This window comes from Dermacentor andersoni, chromosome 1 (genome assembly GCF_023375885.2).
Source record: "Dermacentor andersoni chromosome 1, qqDerAnde1_hic_scaffold, whole genome shotgun sequence".
Taxonomy (NCBI): Eukaryota; Metazoa; Arthropoda; class Arachnida; order Ixodida; family Ixodidae; genus Dermacentor; species Dermacentor andersoni.
In genome coordinates this window covers 33,446,887-33,470,488 of record NC_092814.1, presented here as the reverse complement: position 1 = coordinate 33,470,488, position 23,602 = coordinate 33,446,887, and the positions used below count along the sequence as shown (strand labels likewise).

Sequence of the window (23,602 nt, the reverse complement as noted above, 5' to 3'; positions counted from 1 at the left end):
TTTAGAAGGACTTATTGTGCTTCCACTCACCGTTATATTCTTGGCAGATTTGCGCCATTCTTTCTTGGGCAGCGATAACAGAAACACTAGGTTTAAGCCATCGCAACATGTATGCTTCTATTTTTAATCTCCTGCACGGCAATTTCTTGCTTAAGGGGCCATGACACCAGGTTTTCGAGCCTGAATTTTGCATTGTATGGTAAAGTGCACGCGTCCCACACCAAGCTTGCAAAATTTACCACATTCAATGCGGCGAAAAATTTGTATTTCAATTTTTTTTTTATATTGCAGTTGAACCGTGCAGCAGTCTGGTAAATCTGAGTGATGACGAAATGAAACGCACCCTGGAAACGGCTCTCTCGATATAACGGGCCGGAAGCCATCTCAAAAGGCACACACTTGTGTACTGCAAGCACCGGAAGTAATTTCTAGAGTTCGAAATACGTCATGGCAGCCATGGGTCGTTTCGTTTTTAAATGTGCGTCTCGGCGGTTTACTTCTGCTTTTCACGGCGCGAGGGAAGCAATTGTGGGCCCAGCTCAACGGTGAAGGCTTGCTGCGACGTTGTGTGGCAGAGCGTGCGACGCAACTAACATGCGATGTGGTCTAGAACTGTCTCAGAGCAGACGACACAACAATGATCCCGCATTTCCTGACGTCACCCAGTCCATGCCGAAAAGGCGGTCGTTCTCAGTGAGAAAAGCTTAGAAGCAGCGATTTCATGCAGAATTTTTTTTTCTGTGTGTGTATAACCGTATTGTGCTTTCTACTCTCGGCTACAGTGATAAACTGAGAATAGTCGGACGACCGTGTCATGCCTCCTTTCATTGTTCTCGCGTATAACACTTTTGATAATTATTAACATTTTGTTCCATTCGGCTTTAGGATCGGGTCTTCATCAGCGTTTCATTCCTTCGCTATGTTTTTCCCCTAAAACTCTTTTTTATTGTGTTTGTATTTTTTTCGGCAAGTCCACTTGTCGAAACGTTGGCTTCCTCTTTTACCTTGTTCTCGTCTTGCTCATCGTCTTGAATTTACATCTCCCGCCTTCCCCGTGTTCTCCCTGGATTTTTATTGTGTTGTCACTTTGGGATCACAGAGTTCAACTATTTAACTTGGGGACAGCATGTTGTGGGGTTAGGAGTTTCTCCGTGCCGGAAGAAGAAAGAGGGGGAGGGGGAGCGGGGGTGTAGGAGGAACCTACCCTTACCCTCTTATTTTGTATCTGAAGCACTGTTGGCAACCTTAGGGCACTTACCCTACATGTCGGGTTTTTTCCTGTGCTTTAGCTGCTTGGTAGGGCCGTCAGATAATTTTTCAGCCATATGTAGAATTTTCCCCTTTCGCCTGGAAATTTGTGTCCTTGGCAGTAAACTCTGAGAAACCTTAGAAAGCGCGACAAATCTGGCGAGTCGCACATTCTGAAACTAAGGATATTACCTGCCTAAAACCAACGCGTACATGTTTTGGTAGACCTATTCAGGAATTTGCAGGATAATCGGGGCAGATGATCCTCGTGCATACACTCTTAAACAATATTACGCCCTTTGAGTGGTATCTTGCCACACAACAATTATCGTCATCTGTCTTGTCCGCATTTCCTTTCTTTAACACTGCGAGCCCGGTACTTCCAAGTCACGGACGGCATGTGCGTTATCAGCAGGGCAGAGCATTCCCGACAGGAACATAGCGAGCTCAACGTTTACAAGAAAGGAAATGCAAGCAAGACAGATGACGATTATTGTTGTGTGGCAAATATACACCCCAAAGGGTGCAACTGTTTTTAGAGTGTAGCTTTGTTCAACCAACAGTATAAAAATGAGTGGCGCAGATCTTACAAACATACACAAGTTTTGCGGTTATTGAAAATTTTACTTCTAGGCAAAGACTACAAGCGCTGCGTAGACGCACGCAATTTATGCTGGCAAACAAGCTGAAGTGCACGACTCTCGAGTTAGCTGCCCTTTACAATATTAAGCAGCTGCCATTGAGGTGAACGAAAGACTGCTGTGTCCTGGAACGCTTCTTATGAAGTACAATAACTCCTGCTCTTAGTTTGGAAGCGAGAATGAGGCTGCCCATACTTCTTAGGCATTATGCTCGCTCGTTGCCTAATCTAGAGAGAACTGAACAATAGTGGAGAACGCTGCCTTTTTAATTTACCAGCGACAAGAAAGCCACTTTGAAAACAGTTACCTATGTCATTCAGAGCAAAAATGAGAGAGGCAAAGGTATATGACACGAAGGAGTTCAGAAATATCTCCAAATTGGCTCAACTTATAGTATTATTATTACCGCGCGCGACTAACGCTACGACTGAAAGAAGCATATCCAGCATGAGTGACGTAAAAAAAAAAAAAAGCGGGACGAACTTGAGCTGAAAACCTCGCCACAGTCTTTGTAAATCTGCTTTCGCTGCGATTGGCTGATAGTGTGCCAATATGAGCACCAATTGAATAATAAGAAAGGACCAATTATTATACTTGATCGAAAGTAAATATGTTGAACAGAGACATAATCTTGAGAATGACTTTGCTTGAGGAATGAGTAAACAACAGGTATCTCTGCGCTTGTGATCGGTTAGTTACGGCCCTGCAAAAGAATAATTTTTGAATAAACAGGCAATAAAAACTTATTGTGGCCTTGTGCTTAGTCACCATACACAAAAAGCAATCAAGTGTATTTATACGATTACAGTCATCAAAACATTTCATCAGAGGTTTGAAATGCGCGAATGTTGGCCATAAAATATTGCTTTATAAATGTGCATGTGACGTAACTTACAGGAAACTTCATTTATTCGAAAATTGTGTTTTTAACTATTTACCAGTTACAGTGACATTTTGATAGCCTATTATTAAGATGATGTAGTGGCGCATATTTGAACCAGAAGTTAGGGCGTAGGGTCATACGTAGGGTCGAGCCGAAGGCTGCGTGGGTCATGTAGGGCTTTTTTTTTTTCGGCCGCCACGTAGGGTATTTTTGAAAAAAAGTGGTTGGGCAGCATTGGTCTGAAGACCGCCCCTAGAAACTTTCAAGTACGCACAATGCAGTGGCAAGAACGTGGGTGCTGCCTTCTCTCTCAAACGACCGAACAGCTGTGACGCCTCTGCACGTGTATTGGTCGGTAAAGCAGATGATTACGACAAAAGGATTCTTTCGGCGTAATTACCTGCGAATTAATGGCTTTCAACCACGTTGGATGTTTCAGAAAGCGCACGTTAGGGAATCCCCTGAACTTCGTGAAGACACTTACCTTTGCAGGTACTGCGCCACGATGAACTATGTGCGTCCTACAATAATGCACGACATATTTACAGCACTGCAAAGCAGAAACGCACAACGTAACGAAGACATGCCTGGCGCTTCCTTACGTCGAGTGCGCCTGTTTTTGAGCGCTCTAAATGTGTCAGAATACTCGAACGAACTAACCCAGCTTTGCGATTTAAGGGGCGCGCAACATACCCTGTTCCAGGTTACAACCAGGCACAAACAAAGTGCTACCATACGCTGCAGAGAAACGGCGCAGAGAAGAGGGTGTAAGCCATGAATAATGTATAATTCTAATTCTTCCGAGAAAACAGTGGTCTCCCCACGCGCTTGATGAACACACACGAACAAGACACCATCGAACACTGGATACTGTGCTGGTAGCATCAGTTTCTTTCTCCGTCTTTTTTTATACACAATTTGTCAACGAAGTCAACGAATGGCCATCTTGCACGTTTTCTTCCGCAAGTCTGCATCACGTACATAACGCTTCCCATTCAACAAAGTTCAGCACAACGCGCACTTTGTGGTCACATATGTATACACTGGACACAGCACAGCAAACCGCAGACATGGAGCGATGCGCCATATCGACGGTGATTTGCGCCAGCTGAAATCGCCAAAAATCAACGACTAAAAAAAAAACGCAAGCACGTGTATAATGTGCAGGCTTTGTTTTATAGGCGCAAACGAAAACCAAGAAAGGCAACGAAAGCTGGTTAGTGAAATAGCATTCAATGGCGACCATGAATAAGTCAGCAAAGGAAATGCTGAATTCTGATATATCCGCAAGAATGCACGAACGCGTTGGTAGTAGATGTATTTTAAAATATTACACTTCTTGCCGCGGCCTGCTTTTATGTGTGCAAAATTGAAGTAAAAAGATATTCTGCATGTTTCATGAAGGATTTCAAAGAGAAAAAAAAACAGCAAAGCAAGGAGACACACACTCGATTTGAAAATAAAGAAGTCAAAAATCTATTCAGTGTTCTATAGATGATCCGCCTAAAATTTGCGCCCACTAAAAGACATGCACGAAAAGTTCAAAGAAAGTATATAATCTCATTGTTTAGGATATAACTCCTCGATTATATACTTCCTTTGCGTATATAGTTTTCTACAACACTGCCTTGACGACCTTGTAGATTAGCACTAAACCGACTTCAACTAATCATTTCCTCTTTCTTTCTTCGTCAGGCTGTCGACGGCAGGCCACCCGTTAGCGCACTTGGCTGCTTTCTTTAACTGTATCACATGTTGACGCAATGTCGCATTGAATAAGAATGTGATTGAGGATAACAGGGAGTTTCCCTCTGCCACTGCACCCGCGGTTCTAAAGAAACAGCCGGGTTCTGGAGCCCTGTATAGACGAATCCGATTTGATTGAGGGCACCTCGGGATCAACGTTTGACGGTTTTAGCTCGCGCACTCCAGAGATTCATGTGTGACCGCCATGCCGGCGGGCATATCCAATGACACCGCACGAGTTCCGTTCAAGGAATCACTCCACACATGGACAATAACACAGCGCTACCCTTTCGTGTTAGCGCCAGGGCAGAAAAAAGGCATGGGAGGTGGAGGGGGGGGGGTCGCAAAGGGGGATGGGGTATTGAGGACACGGCACGAACGACACAACCAGCGTGCGGACGTTCACGAGGCGTTTGAGCCGTCCTCACTTCCAACGTTCAGGTATTTGTAGCAGCGTTATCTCGGCAAACACCTCCTCCATCGGAACCAACCCGTGACGATCCCAGAGACACAGAGTTGGAGTTACACTGCTTACGCACAAAGGCGAACTGTTCGCACATGCGAATACCAGCCACACAGACGCTCATAGCGCGTGGAGGGGAGCCGTTACTTGCCTAGTCTGACCGCGCCCCGCTCCGGATACCTTGAGTCGAGCCACTGGAAAAGGCTTTCCTATAACGCCGACCTTAACTGATCTCTGTTCTGATGGAAATCGATGCTGTCCCCTCCCGACTAATAGAATTTGCAGCCAATGCACGGAACAGAACAGTTGTGTGGCGACCGGTGCGTAGGGTCAAGGAATTTATAATTTTAGACTCGCGTAAGGGCGGTGTCTAGGCGCCGGCGGCGATAGCTTGTCGCGGCCCAATTTTCTAAGAATTCCAAGCTTGCGCAGCGCATGACTTGCGTGAACTGGCAGGTACTAGCTGCCCTAACCAATGTGATGTGCTTGCACCCAAGCGGATAAACAGCAGCAGCAATTTGTGCATCATTATTGCTCAATACGCATAATTCCCTCCCAACAGCACCTTAACAGTTGCGCACGATGACTGCGCGGATTTAATGGTGGCTGCTCAATATGTGAGAGCTATCACGCACCCACACAGCGAACGCTGAAGAGGTGAGAAAAACAGGTTGATATTGGTTATATGACAGCGCGCTGCAGACGATGGCGGGCGACGCCACACAAGCACCGTGTGTTGTGTCGCTCGCCTCCTCCTTCAGTTTCTGAGCCGCGAGAAGCGTTGTCGCGAACACGCATTCAGGCAGAGACGGGTGCACGTAAAGAACAGCAGTACCAGCAATGTCAAAAGTTCGCTTGAAAGGAGTTGCCTTACTTGTGCCGGTTCCCAATGTCAGGTGCTTCAGCGCAGACTGACGCGAGCTGTCGCAAACCGAAGTGCGAAAAGGACATGCATTTTGGCGTGTGTTCCACTACAGATTGCGTCTTTATGTCTCGTGCTCTCCCTTCGCTCTCGAGTGGGTGACGCGAAAGCGTTATCCAGTGACTAGAACGACATGGAACAGGCTAGCGCGCGCGCCGACCAGACCGTGCGATGACGGCGCATGCGAACTGACCTCTCGGAGAGCAGGAGCGGGACGTCAACGGGCCACATGCATGAGCCTGGGAATAAAAGCTTACTGTGCGAACACTGGTTCGCGTGCGGTCTCTTTTTTAACGTGTCTAGCTTTCGATTTTCTCTTCTTTCAAAAGAATATTGGAATGCTAAGGGGGAGCCAAAATCATCACCGACACAACGAAGCATAATTCTGCGCGCATTGAGTTCAGGTTGCGTCGCGCCCCGAAGCCAAGCTTTCTGCGAGTGCTTTTAACGAAACAGACATTTTACGCGCAGAACTCCCTGCAGTGATCACAAGCGCTCACAACAGTCAGAACTTGACTGCGGGCACTACAAAACAACGGAACTGTGCCGCAGCGTGACGCTTCTGAGCATGCTTAAAGTATTTAGTATTATGAATCAATATAACAGTGAAAAGTGCCTAAGGCAACGCGCTCCATTGCTAAGTCGATTAAAGACGGACCGGAAAAACAGTTTTGATCACGTGTCATTCACTTCCTTTCTAAACGAACCAACAACCATGTGTTTGAGACATCGCGCGCTGTTCTCGCGCCATGTTTACGCGCAAAGGTGCGCACGGTGTAAGACTGCAGGAATGGTCACTACCATCGTGTTAGATCGCTCCTGGCTGTTACACTTAACGACGAGGATGGGGGCGCGGGCTTGTGTTTCCCACTGCCAGCCTGGAACCAAGCCAATAACCGACAAAAGTGCTCACGTGTGTGCATGCGTGCAGTAATGTGAACTCTATTAGTAAGACGAACTTGGATACATATATCGTGTATACATATGTATATAACACCAGCTTGCCTGCCATGACTGGGAGAACACACATGACGCGAAGTATATGTACATATATGTAATATCAGACAAGTTGCTCAAGGAAATAAGGCACTTTCAGACACCAAGAAAAATGACGCGCGCATTGCACCACTCACACTCGCAGAAAGCGCACCACACGCCGGACAGGCAACGAAACACAACTTTTGAAACACTGTTCACATTCCTGCCGGCAGTGCCCGCGGGAAGCCGCAGCCAGTTCCTTCGGCTGAGGAAAGCTGCGGGACTTCTCTGTCGGATCAACTTTGCTGACTACGGTGGCGCTGAAAATCTGGTCCAAGTCGTCTTTTGTGGGTTACGGACATAATTGATGGGCGTGATGGTCTCAACTCACAGGCTTCTGGATTTTGCAAGCCGTACGGGCACCGTGTACAGGAGCTTGCGGGTACGTAGCTTGCACGTGACGTCACTGGGGTTATTTTCCAACGCCGCTTGCAGATTGCTGTCGATTTTTCAGTACGATTTCACATCATCACAGACATGAGCCCGCTGCGCAGATCTCTGGTGCTTAGCGTTGCCCCTCATGTGAACGAGCGTAGGGACGTACGCTAGTACAAGCCACAGTCCGTACATCGTGTTAGCTAAAGATGAGAGAGACACAACCCGCGAGATGATACACGCGCTGCCCAAAAGCGTCTACAAGTCAGCGTCGCCAGGAACTATGGTTCACCCGTTGTGAGGACGAGTAGCATTTATAAAAATAGCTCCTCTCGGGCGCCTGTACAGGGCACACAGTGTGCGCAAGCTGGCCGGTGAGAACTAAACAAAACAACTCACAGGTGCCTCAGCGTGGCCCTGCGGACGCCGAGCCGTGAACGTACTATGCCTGGCTGTCGCAGGAACTCTGCGGCAAGCAGGCCTGCTGCGACACTTCAGTGGCGTGTAACAGAGTGCAGATGCGCTTGGACAAAGCGCGAGGTTCTGACGCTTGTGGGATCACGAAGCTGTGGTGGGGAGCAAGCGCTGTTGGCACTGGCTGTTCCATGCGAATTTCCACAAAAAAGAACGGGCGAAGTTTGTGAAACAAGGGCTTTGACGAACGGAGCCACCTGTTGAGGTCGTTTTACAATAAGACCGCTGCGCCAGAAGATGCAACAGTTTCCAGACGCGGAAGTTCCAGAATATAGGACACAGGCCAGTGATTTAATACGATCCCTACCGATGGAACTCGCCAGACTACAACAAACATTAGTAGGCCCGGGCAGATTTAAAGCGAACATCGGCGCACTGACAAAAGAAAAGAAAAAAGCTGCTTCTACGCAACCATGCTCCAACCTTCAACTCGTAACTGTCTTCCACGGCAACCGAAATTTGCGAGGCTCTGGTAAAGAACAAACCTAAAAATTTCCTAGATCTTCTAGTTCGGTGCCTCGCATTAATTTACTAACAGATGCCAACATTAGTATTGGCAGTCGTACGGGCTAATATACACACGGGCGCTGGCCCGCCTGACAAGGTGGTCCAACTTTAGTTCTGCTCATTTTAGCTTCGTAAAGTAATGCATCGGTTGCAATGAAAGCACTCACACTAGCAGCAGCCGAGCAGCGCGCTGTCTGTGCCCTCTCGCAACGCCTGCAACACTGCGATCTCTCGGGTAAAACTTGGAGCGCGCGAAGAAGACGAAGACAACAATCGAAAACACACACAACATGACGAGCGCTGTTGTGTGTGTTTTCGATTGTGGTCTTAGCCTTCTTTGCACTGCTTCAAGTTTTACTCAAAATGTACCAACTCGCCTAAATCAAGCTGTTGCGATCTCTCAAGCGTGGAATGGGCTTATCACGCATTTTTCCACTGCAGATAACGAACATTTTGCGAAGCCCGCAGCGTTTCACGATGTTAGCGTAATCGGCCTGGTCGAAGTGCATCGTTCCTTCTCACACAGTGGTTGTTAATTCTTGCCCTGTCCGCATAGCGGCGCGCATGTTTATTGCGAACTAGAGTTACTGCATATACTACCATTGGCAGCGTATACAATAACTATATTGCGAACAGCTAGTGAAGGGAGAAGGGATAAGAGAACACGCTACAAAGGCGTGAGAGAGGAAGCGAGCGGAGGAAGAGAGAATTGCGGAATAAAGGCCGGAGCTCGAAGTGTAGCTGAGATGCTAGTTGGAAGCCACAAATGCCTTGCAAGAGAGGCGAGCCAGCGCTCCTGTCTTCCTCCGTGGGTAATACTGTAGTGGCCACGCTATTGCGTGTTGCAGGATCCCAGTGTAGCAATGGCAGTACTTATTACTCGAAGAAAAATAGAAATAAGTTATCACTTCTACTTTGCAAGCGGTGACGTTGCAGAAGTTTCGTGCTGAGCGCTAATCTTCCGTAGGTTTGACTTGCCAATGGCCGACGATTTGTGCCAGACATCCAGTGACAACAGCGCCTGCTGGCGTTTACATGTTCGAAATCTCCTACCGGAGAAGGTGGGGTTTTGTCAAAGCAAGACGCTACAGAGCCATTAACAGAAAACCCAATGACACCTCTTGGGCAGTCTTGATTAATGGAAGACATCCCTCACGCCGAGCATTAGGTCGCACGACGTATGCCTGCGTTTCTCTGTGTGTGTGCGCGTGTGTGCGCGTGTGTATGTATGTATGTATGTATGTATGTATGTATGTATGTATGTATGTATGTATGTATGTATGTATGTATGTATGTATGTATGTATGTATGTATGTATGTATGTATGTATGTATGTATGTATGTGTATCTTGCGCACGCACTATCAGGGTAGAATGAAACGCAGGCAAAGCTCTAGTCATCGTTCTGATGCCAAGTGCTGCATCCATAGCGTTTTTAAAACATGTTGCAAAGTGACATTTCGCGACGAACTTCAGTCTGATAACCGAATCGGCTCTCTGGAGTTTCGTTCTCTCCTGACGTCATGTGCGCGTGCGCGCGTGTACGGATGTCTGCACGTGTGCAAGTTCAGGAACCCGCGCAAGTACCAATAACGGCCCGATAAGTTCATCGTCTGCACACCATGTGGATTGCGCTGGGCGACGCAGTCTACGCAGGCGCCATTATGTAGCGGCAAATGCTGCAGTGTTCTCGAGATCTTGCGTGCAAGAGCTAGTTCCCAGTCTTTCCCTCTGGCATTTCCAAGCGGCAGTCCTGACCAGGTGACAGCGTGCCGCGGTGGGAACGTGCGCAGTCGCACTGCTAACGAATGATCAAGACATTTGTTGCCGTATAGTGCTGCCCAAGTGCGATTAGCAGGCATTGGATCGCAGCAGGACATTCTTCGCCGAGGATGCATCAGCCGCCAGGTTCAGAGTCAGTTGTCTGCAAGCGATAAAGCAGGGTGGGATATGCAGGTGACAGAAATATACAAAATTAATAAAATGCTTCCCTGAAATGAACAAAACAAAAGCAAGAATGCAAGTCTAGGGTTTGGTGTGCCAGAAATGTATTCTGTAATTGCTTAATTTCTGTTTAGTTCTTGAAGTATGGGCACTATGTTCTACTCTGCTATTTAAAACCACGGCAATAATCCGCATGCAGCACAGTGATTGTGAAGACAGTATGTAAATTCTTACGTTTATGTCGCAGTACCTGTTGCATACGTTAGGTTGCGTTCGCATATACACTATAAACAGGATGTAAATTTCAAACAGTGATGTGTCCTTTACAGTGCAACAAATGTGGATTGCATTGCGCTAAAGCTTCGTTCCAGCAAAATCGTTTTGCCTCAAGGTTCTCTGCACTTCCACGGTACTGTTACTGTGCCAGTGGAATGCACTTGTTGACAGAAACAGTGCTTACAAATGAAGCTTTTCGTAATGCTAACGACCTTGTATAATCCAGCATTCGGCTGCACAGCTGTTACTACTTTTTAAAACTTTGAAAGCACAACAGCCACGTCGAAAACAGGAATTTTCGATGTTCCTCTTATATAACGCAGGATTCCGCGATGTATGCGCAATCCTGCGACGTACACTAGATTGGGCTTGCAAAATAATCAATAGAGCAAACTATCAAGTCGGTTAGGAGCCCGTCTCACGCGTTTCGATTTTCCAAATTAATTTTGGAATTCAGCGAATGGATATCTAATAGAAAAAAAAAAGATCTGGAGGGCGAACAAAACATGGCAGATTGCGTGGCTTGCTGGTGGTGGTGAAACGGTATGTAGTTTTCTTTTTTTTTGTCTTCTTTTTTGTAAGTACTTCGGCGCAAGTGCGTTAACGGCGAAGTCAGACGCTCATGGGAACGCATTCGACACCAAATACTTAAGGGAAGACACTTCCGAATATGCGAAGTAAAGCTTCTGCAGCTGGGAATGCAACTGCGTTTTCCAGCGCCTTTGCATTGCCTGCGCTGGGAAGCTTCTCATTCCGTGCTTGCTGCTCAAGCTAAATGCCAGAAAGCGGTCAGCCCACTGTAACATCTCTGAGCTGGTCTCGCCGGAAAACAGACACCGTCTTCTATTTTGTCTAGTTTGCTTTACGCATGTCATATATACGACTACATCAAAAATAAAGAGTAGAAATTTGACAGCGTATAAAACTAGCAGATGCCATAGGCGTGTTGCGCTGCCCAGGCGGCGCTGCAAAAACGCCGGTCAACAGCGGCCTCCATGCAGCGTTTATCGGTTTCGTGTAGCACAAAAGCAAAGCCTCCGCTAAGGAATGCACGGCGCCGCAGTATATTTGCTCATCTGAGCTACGTCTCGGTGGGAATTTCGAAGACTTTCTTGCGCTTAAGGCTTTCTTCCGTGCAGTGTACGCCATGAAAGGAGGAAAATGCAGTGCCGAATACGCAAGCGGTGCGCGAGAAGCAGATGCAGCTTTTCTACGCTGCCACTTTCTCGTACAGCTCCAGTCAGACGACGTAAATCTGCAATAAACTGTCGCAATACGTACATTATAGTGAACACAAAGTTACGATACTTTGCATTTGGGTCCTGCGAGCTAAACTATCCAGAATGTTGGTACTGCGTTATGCCAGACGGCTAGCCTGGGGCAATGGTTTCTTGAACACGCACTGCCAGTCCGCGTTATTCACACCGCATATATCTCGCCCACCGGACACACAATTTACGTATTCCAAGAATGCATCACAAGGAAACCGTGTACATCAACCAGTGTATTAAAATACGTGCACGCTGGCGAGAGAAACATTAATAATAGGGGAACAGGTTAGCCGAGAAAAAGGTTTGGCATGCTGCTACAGTGAAGAGAGATCAAAGTACAAAAAAAAAAAAAAAATTGCACGCGCATCCACTCGCACAAAAAATTCGGAAAGGGGCAGCAGTGAGCACCATGAAATGAACAAAGTGGGAAGTGGAGCTTTATGGCACCGTTAATGCATAAAATGTTAGCCATCTCTGTACTTTTGGCTCCACCACGGAGATGACTAGCATTTGTTGCATTTACAAGGATAATAGGTATCAACCGAGCTGCCTTGCATGATCCTGTACTTCCCTCGAACTCGAACATCGCGACATGCCACGTCAGTCGCGGCAGTGTGCTGCTCTTTGACTGGTGGCGTCTTGGCAATAAAAGCGCGAGGACCAGACAAATTATTACTAGCTAGAACGAACATGACTCGTTTGCTCCTGGAAGGGGCGGCCACAGTATCGTTTGACAAAGCAATAGTTAGCGGTGTCAGATGTAAGGATCAATGTGGCTTATTACTCCGAAGTTTAGAGCAAAATAAGAGAGCAATTTTGGAGGTGCTTACTGAGTCAGACATTACTCGTAATATCTTTTATCACTTTTCATATAGGAAAAAGCGCACAGTCTTTTTTTTTCCTGTATGTTGTAATGTACTCTTAATCATAAGCCCGGGGTTCTTCCATCTCTAATTCCTACCACACTGTTGTTGCACCACAGTATTTAAGTTGGTTGGTAACGCGTTTAGGACGCCATTGTGGAGGGCTCCTAGAAAAGCTTTTGCTTACGGTAGGCATACGAAATTTTATAGGCGCATATTTGTCACATCAGATGACGAAACGCAACCGCTTTGCCTCGAGGGCATCGTGGTGTCTGTAGCGAAAGCACCGACGTAACCCAAGAGTTGACGGCGGTCTTACCAAATGCAGGCTCTTCCGTAAATTACCCTTGTAGGGGCCACTGATACACTCCGTCGATATTCGAGCTCTGGCGTGCAAAATTTTTCACTGGAAGACAGAAGGAGAAAGGGAAAAGCGGATGAAGGCAAATGCACGGCGACAGCCGACTAGCTGAAACGCCACACGTGTCTCAAAGCAAGCGCCACACCCCACGGACATCGCCTGGCGTATATGCCCCTCGATCACGGTTGCAAATTCGCGCTGACTGTGCGGCGATGAATGCCACTGTGAGATAGCCCGTGTCAAAGGGAACACTAAAAAAATATGGCTGTTCGCAAGAGCAGACATCGCAAGTGCGTACATACCCGAACTTCTAACTGTCAACGAGAATTGCACACTTTCCATATGAATCGAGTGACACCCAGCGAATAGCGCAGTAGCGTTTTTGTCTCTAATAGATATATTCTTACAAAACGATATATATAATTTGATAAATAAATGCTATTTCAGCTACGCAAACTACAGCAGTGTAGCTGCTATATTGCTCGGTCCAACGAACTCAATGCTGAACCCCTAACAAAACATAATAACCTAACGAAAGCATAATAAACTGGCAGAAACAGTGAAATGAGTAACGCATATTAGCGGATGAGGTCTATATTATCAAGTTTAATGAGATCGTTATTCGAGGCAAACTCCAGGAGGACTGACTATTAGGCTATTGGTCTTGCGTAGTCAAACTATGGTAAATTAAGGCAAATTCATAACGGACACGAAGAAATTTGTGTCCGTTATGAATTTGCGATAATTTACCTTAGTTATTATCACACGAAATCATTTTTTATACTGCTAACGAGTACGTGCTCCGGATTATCGGGCGTCAAATTTAGCAGTTTCTCTTAATTTCGCAGAAAAGACAGTTGATGTGTTTCAGGTGATGTAATTCTACAGAGGTGTGCGCTATAGCAGGGCCAACAGCGATGCATGCAATATAGCGACGTGCGTGGGCCGACGGTGGCGTGTCATGAGACACAATCAAGAGGCTCGAGTGAAACATCGGCTCAGCGGCACCTGGGAGATAAAGGCCTGCGTGCTTCGAGCCGTGAGGTCACGCGGGAAGGGGGAGTGGCCGTATCTACATTTTCGTGGAGGACACGGGTGACGCTTGGGACTGTCATTTCTCCAAACCACGCTTCTCAATAGGGGAGCGTCGGCCTTCCTTGTCCGCGTCCCATGCCATGGCGCAGGCTGCGTCTCTTACCTAAACTCTCCGAGAAACCCTCCGCAAGGCGCCCGCTGAATGGAAGCGTCGCGGTGGGATCGCCGGTGCACGAGCCCTTCCCGGGAACATGCAGCCGGCTGTCACTGCTTACGTCGCGTGTACACCCCCTGCCGCAGCGGTGGCTAAGCCGCGTTGGCGTTGCGCTGCTAAGCCCGAGGGCGCGGGATCGAATCACGGCCGCATGTCGCGATGTGGGTGAAATGGAAAAAAAAAAGAAAAAGACCTGTTCGTCGTGCACTAGGTGCACGTTAAAGAGTCCCAGGTGGTCTAAATTAATCCGGAGTCTCCCACTACGGCGTGCCTAATAATAATATTGTGGCTTTGGCACGTAAAACCACAGAATTTTTTTTTTTTTTACTTATCGGCTGACAAGAGCCGTAGCCTTCGCTCCGCTGCAGAAAGTTGATGAGACATCGGAGGCTTTGAGCTCATCCGCAGGTCGATCAAATCGACGAGGCGGCCTTTGCGGAGAAGACTTCGGCTGCATGATTAATGAGCGAAGAGAAGGCTAATTTGTACGTTGTATACAGTGCATTGTTTTTTATTTAGAACTTTATAAATAATGCCTGCGAAATTTATTCGAATCCCGTTACTACAGATTAATTATCTGCCCAGACAGCCATCATTTTCAGGAAAAACCAAAGCAATTTAGCTACTAATTAAACGAACTACATTAATTATCTTTTTCCTCTGCGCAGCTCCCGATCGAACGTAAAGCCACTTAAGCAGCAGGAGCGAGACGGACTGCTTTATCGCCGGTATGGCGAAGCTTTGTTTTGCGCCGCCCCGCTACTTCACAGGGGGTTTCGCCACGAGCTGCGCTTCGCGGTTCCGCGTGAGTAATCAAATAAATTGAACGAATAATTTCACGACAGTTATTTTGATCTACATGATCGTTTTGAAATGTAGAAAGACGAAAGTATGTTTTTATAATGATTGCATTCAAATTTCCCACATAGACCTGTGCCGTAAATTTTATTATTAAAAAGTTAATTAATGTTTAATTTCTGAAACAATCGATTTGGTTTTTCTTCTAAACGACGACCTCCTGGGCAGATAATTTATCCGTAGTGACGTAATTCGGGTAAATTTCGTAGGCTTTTTAAAGAAAGAGTATTCGATGTAAATAAAGAAAAAATATGCACACATTGTTTAGTGGACCAAACTCTTGTTAGCAGAATTTCACACAAAGAAGCTTGCCTTGGATGACGATCGTTTTCAAATTTTTAAACAAACATGACATATAGTGTCCATAATTAAAAAAAATGTGAAAATTTTTTTATAATTAGTGATATACTTTGGGGTTCATGGCTGCCGATTGTGCTAACTTGGCGAAATAATAGTGCTGCATTAATATATCTTGCGTAGCTGATATATAGTTATTCCTTACAAAAGTCTTGGTGCCTTAATTCTGAATGGTCGATGTAGAATAAAAGTGGGACTTCGGCTATGCGAGATTGCGTTTGTTGTTGATGGCGCATTTTAAAAACCCACTTCTAATGTTGGGTACTGCATACCATGTCTCGCTCTTGCTGTTGCCATTTAAACGTTCGAGGTTAACAGTACGACTACAGCGAACAGTATACTATATATAATATCGGCGGGTCAACAGTTTACAAGCGCTTATAGTATTTGGCCTGCCGGCATACAGGAGATAATAAGCCAACAGGTAACTGACAATTTACTTAAATAGCTCCTGCCGGGTTCTATTAAGAATGCCCACAAAAGACCATTACGCTTATTGTCAATGATGATGATGATGATGATGATGATGACGTTAAGGCGCTGCTGTTTCATACCAGCTGCATCGACAGCGGATTTGCTTTCTCCTCGACAAAGTGCTGCAAGCGCTAAATCCTGGTGGCACTGACGCATGCATTATGAATAAGATGACAAAAAAGGCTATTCAAACGTAAGGGCGTCATACCATTATACTGGTACAGATTGTGGTCTCTGTCACACTCAGTCTCAGACAACTCCTCTGGTTCACCTAAGTCATCGTAAGGGACTTTTCGGCAAGTGCCTTCTTTAAACCGCGAGGAGAGCTTGCCACTGGAATAGAAGAATTGACAGAGGGAAAACCGGGGCTTTACTGGCAGCCTCTGGTGTCATCCATCCATATTGCATGGACGGCTCTGCACACTCGAGTCATGAACTCAAGCGGTGCCTCAATGTGTAATTTTGGAGCGCGTAGCACTGGCCACGGCGTGCTTACCTCGTGTACGTCTCCTCCCTGTACTGGACCGGAGATGTGGCATCTGGACAAAAGGAAGCCGGCGTGTGCAATCAGAGTCATGCTTGTGCGGGCGCACGCAAGCGAAAACTGAGGAATGAAAGCTCACGGAGCAAAATTTAAGGTTCCTATAGCGTGTACTGTGGTAAATTTTCGGCAGAAAGCTTAATTTAATCGAATTGTGGAATTTTACGAGCCAAAACCACGATTTGATTATGAGGCACGCCGTAGTGGGGGACTCCCGATTAATTTTGATCATCAGGGGATGTTTAACGTGCCCAAAATGCACGGGAAACACGGGCGATTTTTGCATTCCGCCCCTATCTGTGCGTTGTGCTAGACACAACGCAGCGCTCCCGGTGTCCAAAAAGACGGAGAAAGAAGAAGAACACACATTTATTTTTCTTACAAACGCGGCCGTGGACCTTTCTGAATATATCTTAAAAAAATATAATGAGAAGGGAGCTGAAACATCGCTACTGCTGCTTTGCTCTTGAGATGAACAAAAAGATATAAACCTCGGAGTTAGAACTCGCGTTTGCGCTTGGTTAGGACTGCTCTGCGCTGTACGTTACTAGGCTTGCCGCTTGGTCAATAAGCCCGTTACAGAAAAAAAAAAAGAAAAGAAAAGAAGAAAAGACCGAGAGTTTTGCGCACCACAGTGTGCAAGTGACCGCGTCACCTTTGTATGGAGGACTGTGACTGCAGTACACCGTAAGCCAATTCACCACGGAATTTTCGCCGCGGTAAACATTTGCCATCTAGTTTTAACAATCGTTTGCTGATATGTAAAATTGCGTCATGAACCTCAGCAGTGACGTGCTTAGAAAACGTGGCTGTACCGTGCTTCATTAAAGTTCATAAGCAAAGAGTGCAAAGCAAAGAACATTTACAAACACGAGCGCTCATAAATCGTAAATTTTAGTTCTAGTTCATATGCAAAGGCCTCGCATGGCAGAAGCGGTTGAACAGCTTGTTTTTTTTTTTTTTTTTACTTCACGTGCGCATTGCATATCTCTTGCCAAATGACTTCGGAGCCTGACGGTGTCGTATACGCAAGCTGTATAAAAATGCGTGTCCCATGGCATGCCAGAGGAAAGCGTCGAAAGTTTCGCAACTTAGACAGATTGAAAGGGTCTGGCCCTGGAGTTTCCTATGCCCCCATCTGTCAGCTGCATTGCACGCGAGATGTTTTTCGGTGTTTCTTATTCACGCCCACTGTCCGTGGCACACGCACTTGTCACTTCCAGTATCCAGCAAGAGAGCGTCGAGCGTGTAAAAGCTGCGACGATATTAAACGCTATACACTGGCGCAAGTTCAGGGGCACGGCTCGTGGCCAAGGGTCAGATGGAGCAACGTTTAATAAGCCCTTTCCCGTTTTATGACAGGCCAAGCTCCATCGGTGGTGCCTCTGCTGCAAGTGAAGCTGAAGAGCATGCATGCAGAGTACTACATTGTTCTTTCTAATCAGCCGTAACGCGATGTGCGCCGCTTTGGTCCTGTCAGGACCTAGACATCTCCGTATCAGCGTGCCGGCCACATTGAAGTTCACGAGAGAGACAAATAAAGAGCAGGCACAGCCGGGCTGACAGCGGATGCCGAGAGCAGATGGCCTGAATGCACGCCACGTGTTTAACTACCTTGCAAGCAGCCCCTTTGATATATATGTTCTGCTCGCTTGGCATCATCTAGCACTTTCAAGAGCGGCCGTTAGAGAAGTAAAGTTGGTTTCGAATTCAGCTTCGAATTAGCGTGGCTAACGTACTGCGTGCACTCTTCACACGTAAAATATAAAGCGGGACTCTTGCTGGATTGGATAATAGTCAGTAGCTTTGAAGTCGTCATTTGTAACCTTTTGAGCATGACGGTTGTTTTTAAGGTTGAAGAAGCTGTTGACGTATACCCGCCGTGGTTGCTCAGTGGCTATGGTGTTGGGCTGCTGAGCACGAGGTCGCGGGATCGAATCCCGGCCACGGCGGTCGCATTTCGATGGGGGCGAAAACACCCGTATACTTAGATTTAGGTGTACGTTAAAGAACCCCGGTGGTCGAAATCTCCGGAGTCCTCCACTACGGCGTGCCTCATAATCAGTAAGTGGCTTTGGCACGTAAAACGCCCTAACGTTTTTCTGTTGACGTAGTACATGAACTGGCAGCATGCTATAGAGAAAGTAACGTGGCCTACGTCACTATCTTGTATTTTAATGTCACAAATCTATTCTTCTGCAGGCGCTAGTAACGCACCGGAGATGAAAGTCATCACCTGTCGTAATTGTAAGGGTTTAACTTCTCAATGTCAAAAAGCGACAATTATCGCCAAAGAAAGACAGTGACGTTTCACTTCGTGAACGCGTGTGACGCGCAAGCGCATGGGTGCTATAGCGCACACGAAGCTATCGGTGCGCCTAAGGCGCCTACACTGTCCGCATCCCAGAACGCTTTGGAGATGGGGCTCGCGCGGCCGCGCCATACATGGCCGCTGACACCACGTGCGGTCGACGCTCGCGTGATATTATTGAAAACTGCAAGGGTGTACGTAGATTTATATGCACGTTCAAGAACCTCAGGTGGTCAAAATGGATCCGGAGTCCTCTACTACTGCGTGCCTCATAATTAGATCTTGGTATTGGCACGTGAAACTTCTGAATTTAAATTTAAGCACGCTTTACGGGAGGGCTTTCGATAACTTATGGTCATCTGAAGTTCTTTGACATGTACCTTAACCTCTGTACATAAACGTTCTTTCAGTCCAAGATTTAAAAAAAGAACGAAAAAAAAAAAACGCCGAGGCGTTGATTCGCCCACATGGTCTTGTTCTGAGTCACTGAGTCACCGTGGCGAGAGGTATCCTTTAATGGCGCATATAAATGCGCCAAGAGTTGCAGCCATCATAAATGACGATTCGTCCTATCGCTCGCTCCTGGGGGCCACATATATCTGTGCACGCCCGCTCTTGAAATTTTCTCCTCTTTGGAATTCAGAGAATGAAGATGCGCTTCCACTCGGGGGCCAACACGGCGTCGGCTGCGCAATGAAACGGCAGTGAATATTCAAGTGCACTCGCTTCGCGTGCTCACCGAGACGCACGCACTGTCTACGTTCTTTGGGTCAAGCATGTACCACGTACTAAGTCAAGCGTAACTAATGGAATTAGTACAAGTACTGTGTCTAGTATCTGATATCTAAGCCTTCAGCGAGTTAACTTATGGCAGCCCTTGCCAGTGCTTGTCTTATCTGCTCTTCTCAAATCCTGTCCCGGATTCCACTTTTTGCCCCGAATGTTCTCAAGAACCGTTATAGCATGCGAATGAAGGCAGGCACAGGTTGCCACCACTGATTTGTCCAAATACCTTCAAAGTCCTCTTCTGTTCCTCCGGTAAGCGAGGGGTGTCTTGAGCTGGTCCAGAGCTGAGCATATTGCTCATTTGAAGCGTCCGTACCGTTTTGCTGAAACGAGAGGCAAAACGTACAATTAAAAACACCTCACCGAAGGTGCTCTGTGGCATCTCTGTTTTCAATGTTTTTGGTCAGGCTGAACAGAAGTGCTTATTTGAAGGTGATATGTCACGTTTAGCACGTTTGAAATATGACACATTTCCGAAAGTGGAGAGCAAAACACTAACTTTGGCGTATCAGCGGGAAATTCTGGACATAGACAACAAGCGTCCCAAGTGGCTGAGAGCCGGAATCAGGCCTCGGATGGCACAAAGTGTAATGTGGTTGAAGAATTATATTTTACACGTCTAGACGCACATTACGCATGTCGTACTGTTTTCTGAGGCCGAAGTTATTCCGCAACGCATACGAGCTTCGAACACGGCGCGCCTATAAAAATTCGCAAAATTCGATCAAAAAAAGAACATAGGCGAACAAATTACAGCACCAATTTGAATGCAGACAACTAACTTGTACCAAACCTTGAAAGCTGGAATACGTATTTGCCACTAAGCGGATACACATAAGAATTAATACACACGACCCAAATCTCAAGAGAAAAATGGCGTGGTGCACTTGCTCGCACACTGAAAGGCCTGCATTCGTGAACCATGCTTCGGTGAGATAATGATTGTCAGGAGAAGCAAGAATCAGACCACACGTGAGTTAATGGAAGAGTACTAAAGAAATAAATATACAAAATAGCTATATAAGTTATGCATCGCTTCTTATATATCAATCAGAGACGAGATAGTTAGACCGCTGGTTGCCTCAAGGATTGTGATTAGGCTACGCATGCGTGTATTTGTATATTTATTCGTAGGTCTGTACGGTAAGTAATCAGTAGTAAGTTGGGCTAGTGCTGTCGTGAGTGTGGGGGAATTCCTTTTTGTGTGTATCCTCTTGGCGGTAATTATGTCCTTCAGCAAATACAAACTATATATAGGCCTAGTAGGAGTCCTCATAAAGCTTAAGAATAGCAGGTGCATGCTACGCTCACTGCCCTTTTGGGCAATGGCAACTACTTTACTCGTTAAGTGTTATTGGCTCATTAACTAAGATGCATTAATTTGTTTAATTATCGACTTAAAGCAATACCAATGCAAAAGTTGTGGAGCGCATTAAGAAGCAGACACCCGTCCAGTCGCACCCAGCCGACGAGAGGAGACGAGAAGCAAGCAAAGAAACGGCTGCTTCAATGAAAGGAGTTGTGCGACCGCCTTTTGCATTTTTGCATATTTTGCACATTATTAAGCATCTTTCAATTTGAGCTTAGGCAGCAAAAGTGAGTTATGAAGCTTTTGTGTGGATGCTTTATAAATAAATAAATAAATAAGTTTTCTTCAAAGAAAACATTCATTAAAAAGTACTTAATTAGATAAAAGTCGCTACATAGCGAATGAGAGTTTCCAGGGCCAACAAGGAAGGAACGACACCAAAGACAAAGAGTGCTAAACTCCCAACTGTGTTATTTTTAAACATAAGCCGTGTATACCTCCGAAAATTAGTAGCGCGACACCAAACAAGGCACCATGTAACAAAAGAAGAGTGTTCTTCTAGGAACTGAAAATGATTGTGTGCATGTTAACGGACGCAACACTGATATAGTTTTCCAGTTTAGACAGTGCAATGGTAAGTGCGACCCATCCCGGCCACGGCGGCCGTATTTCTATGGGGGCGAAATGCGAAAACACCCGCGTGTTTTCGCATTTAGGTGCACGTTAAAGAACCCCAGGTGGTACAAATCTCCGGAGTCGCCCACTACGGCCTGCCTCAAAATCAGAAAGTGGTTTTGGCATGTAAAACCCCATAATGTAATTGTTTTTAAAGTCTGACCTAGTTTATGCTCCATTGAAAGCGCGTGCTCTCCTAGTTTATCGGTAACACATCAATTTCTCTAGCGCATATAAATTTTTGACACAAGTCAAAGGTATGCTGAACACGAACACGAGAGCGGATTCAAGGATGCGTGTTTTGTTTTGTGTGTCATCTTGCTATTTTATTCATCCGTTGAACGCCTACATTTCGGTAGCAATTTACGGAGAGCCTTCCTTCACTCTTTGCTTCTAGTTGGTTGGGCTTTTTGGCAGCGTGCCCTCACGTAAAAAGACACCTTTAGCGATTAAAAAAAAAAAAAAGAATACATGTGGCGATTGAATCGAAAAGTGCATAACATTCTTTGGTATCACGCATAAAACATACAGCACAGCATTCGTTTCGATAGAGAACGAGCCCAAAACAAGCATCAAAATCACCTCATTGATGATAAGGCGCTCCTGATAACAATGCGAGGCACGTATAGCGCTCCCCGCATACGTTTCCCGGTAAAGATTACTGTTGCGCAATAAGCCGCGGCGACGACAGCTTGCGACGTGGGGAATGACGTCACTAGTCTTTCATATATAAGATAACCAGCCTAGCAACTTATTTCATTGTTGTTGCAGCACTGTTATGGGTAGGCAACGTTTAGTTTGGACTGCCGAGGAGCAGCGTGAATACGAAGAGCGGCAAAGGTAGAAGAAACGGCAATACGACCAGCGGCGGCGCGTTGCCAAAATGACCATTACTCCCATTACTCTAAATTACCGTTACTACAATTACTCTAAAGCAATAAAGCATTGTATAGCCGCCCCCCTCAGCAGTTGTAGTGGTGCTTTTCAACAGCTTCGCTGGATATCTACTTTCGCAGGGCCGGGATGGCGAGTCAATTTTTCACTAAATGCTTGCTCTTAATGAACGCTGCGATAGATCGCGGATCCTGAGCGCAACTCCACTGCATGTTCTCTGATGAGGCGTCGTGTGAACGTCCGCACCGGCTCATGGATAGCAAGAAGCCGGCGACAGCGGTGGCACCTCCTGAAACGCGAGCGCTAGTAGGCAGGTATAATATTGCATATGTTGCGCAAAGCTGCCACTACGCGCGCTGAGAAACCTGACGCTCGCAACAGCTAGAGCGCTGTCACAAGTCGGAGCCCTTTTGCTCTTAAAGCCGCCCTTCGTGCGTGGTTTATCTTTCCAGTCATCTTTCGACAGGCCTCTTGCGAGACAAAATTAGCGGACGTCGCTCAATTCTGACGACGTGGCAACAGCAGGCGTCACACTTTTTCGGAAAAGCACACGTGCCTGTGCACACTATATATCGTTGCGCTGGTCGCCACGCGTCCCGTTGGCGACATGTTCCGAGCGCGTTTACTCGGAGTCTACATTTATTTACCCTTCATTTTGCGAGTGAGCGGCGTGACTGTTGGCTTGTCTATTTAGCTTGAAAGGCTATCCGAATGTTCTCACCTTGAGCCGGTGCGGCACGTCGTAGGTGTGCTCCTTGGCCCCACGGGAGGCTCGGCGCAGTGTGCCATCCTCCTGGGCTGAGCGGCCACCGCCCGCGTAGTACGCCATGTGGCTCGTGGCGTACGGCGACGGATAGTAGAGTGACTCGCGCTGCGACTCGTACATGCCGTCTCCCTTTGTCGTCTTGCCATACGTGCTCAGGCACATGTCGTCCGGCCGTCCGGGGGAGCCACGAGCGTCTGCGCAGTGGTTTGTTTCTTTACTTTGTTTCGTTACATGGGAAGCGCTAACAGGAATCTGTGAAGCAGCACGGATTCAAAACAGGGTTATTAGTCATTTCGGTATAGGGAAAAAGCACATCAGTGAGCGTGCGAACTTGTCTCTGGTGGATAAACCTGTTTGTGGTAGCATTCGCT

The 23,602-nt window shown here is 46.6% G+C and overlaps 1 protein-coding gene across 1 annotated transcript in view; it reads right to left on the bottom strand.

The window, feature by feature from the left end:
* Window positions 1–10,130: 10,130 nt before the first annotated feature.
* LOC126546074 (cell adhesion molecule Dscam1-like) overlaps window positions 10,131–23,602 on the bottom strand; it is a 706,711-nt gene continuing 693,239 nt past the window's right edge. The window contains exons 21-26 of the mRNA XM_072286086.1: window positions 23,187–23,425; window positions 19,814–19,910; window positions 16,446–16,488; window positions 16,158–16,282; window positions 12,970–13,056; window positions 10,131–10,220 (exon numbers count right to left, since the gene is read on the bottom strand). Of these exons, the coding sequence (XP_072142187.1) occupies window positions 12,992–13,056; window positions 16,158–16,282; window positions 16,446–16,488; window positions 19,814–19,910; window positions 23,187–23,425 (569 nt within the window). The 3' untranslated portion in view covers window positions 10,131–10,220; window positions 12,970–12,991. The remainder of the gene's footprint in view (window positions 10,221–12,969; window positions 13,057–16,157; window positions 16,283–16,445; window positions 16,489–19,813; window positions 19,911–23,186; window positions 23,426–23,602) is intronic.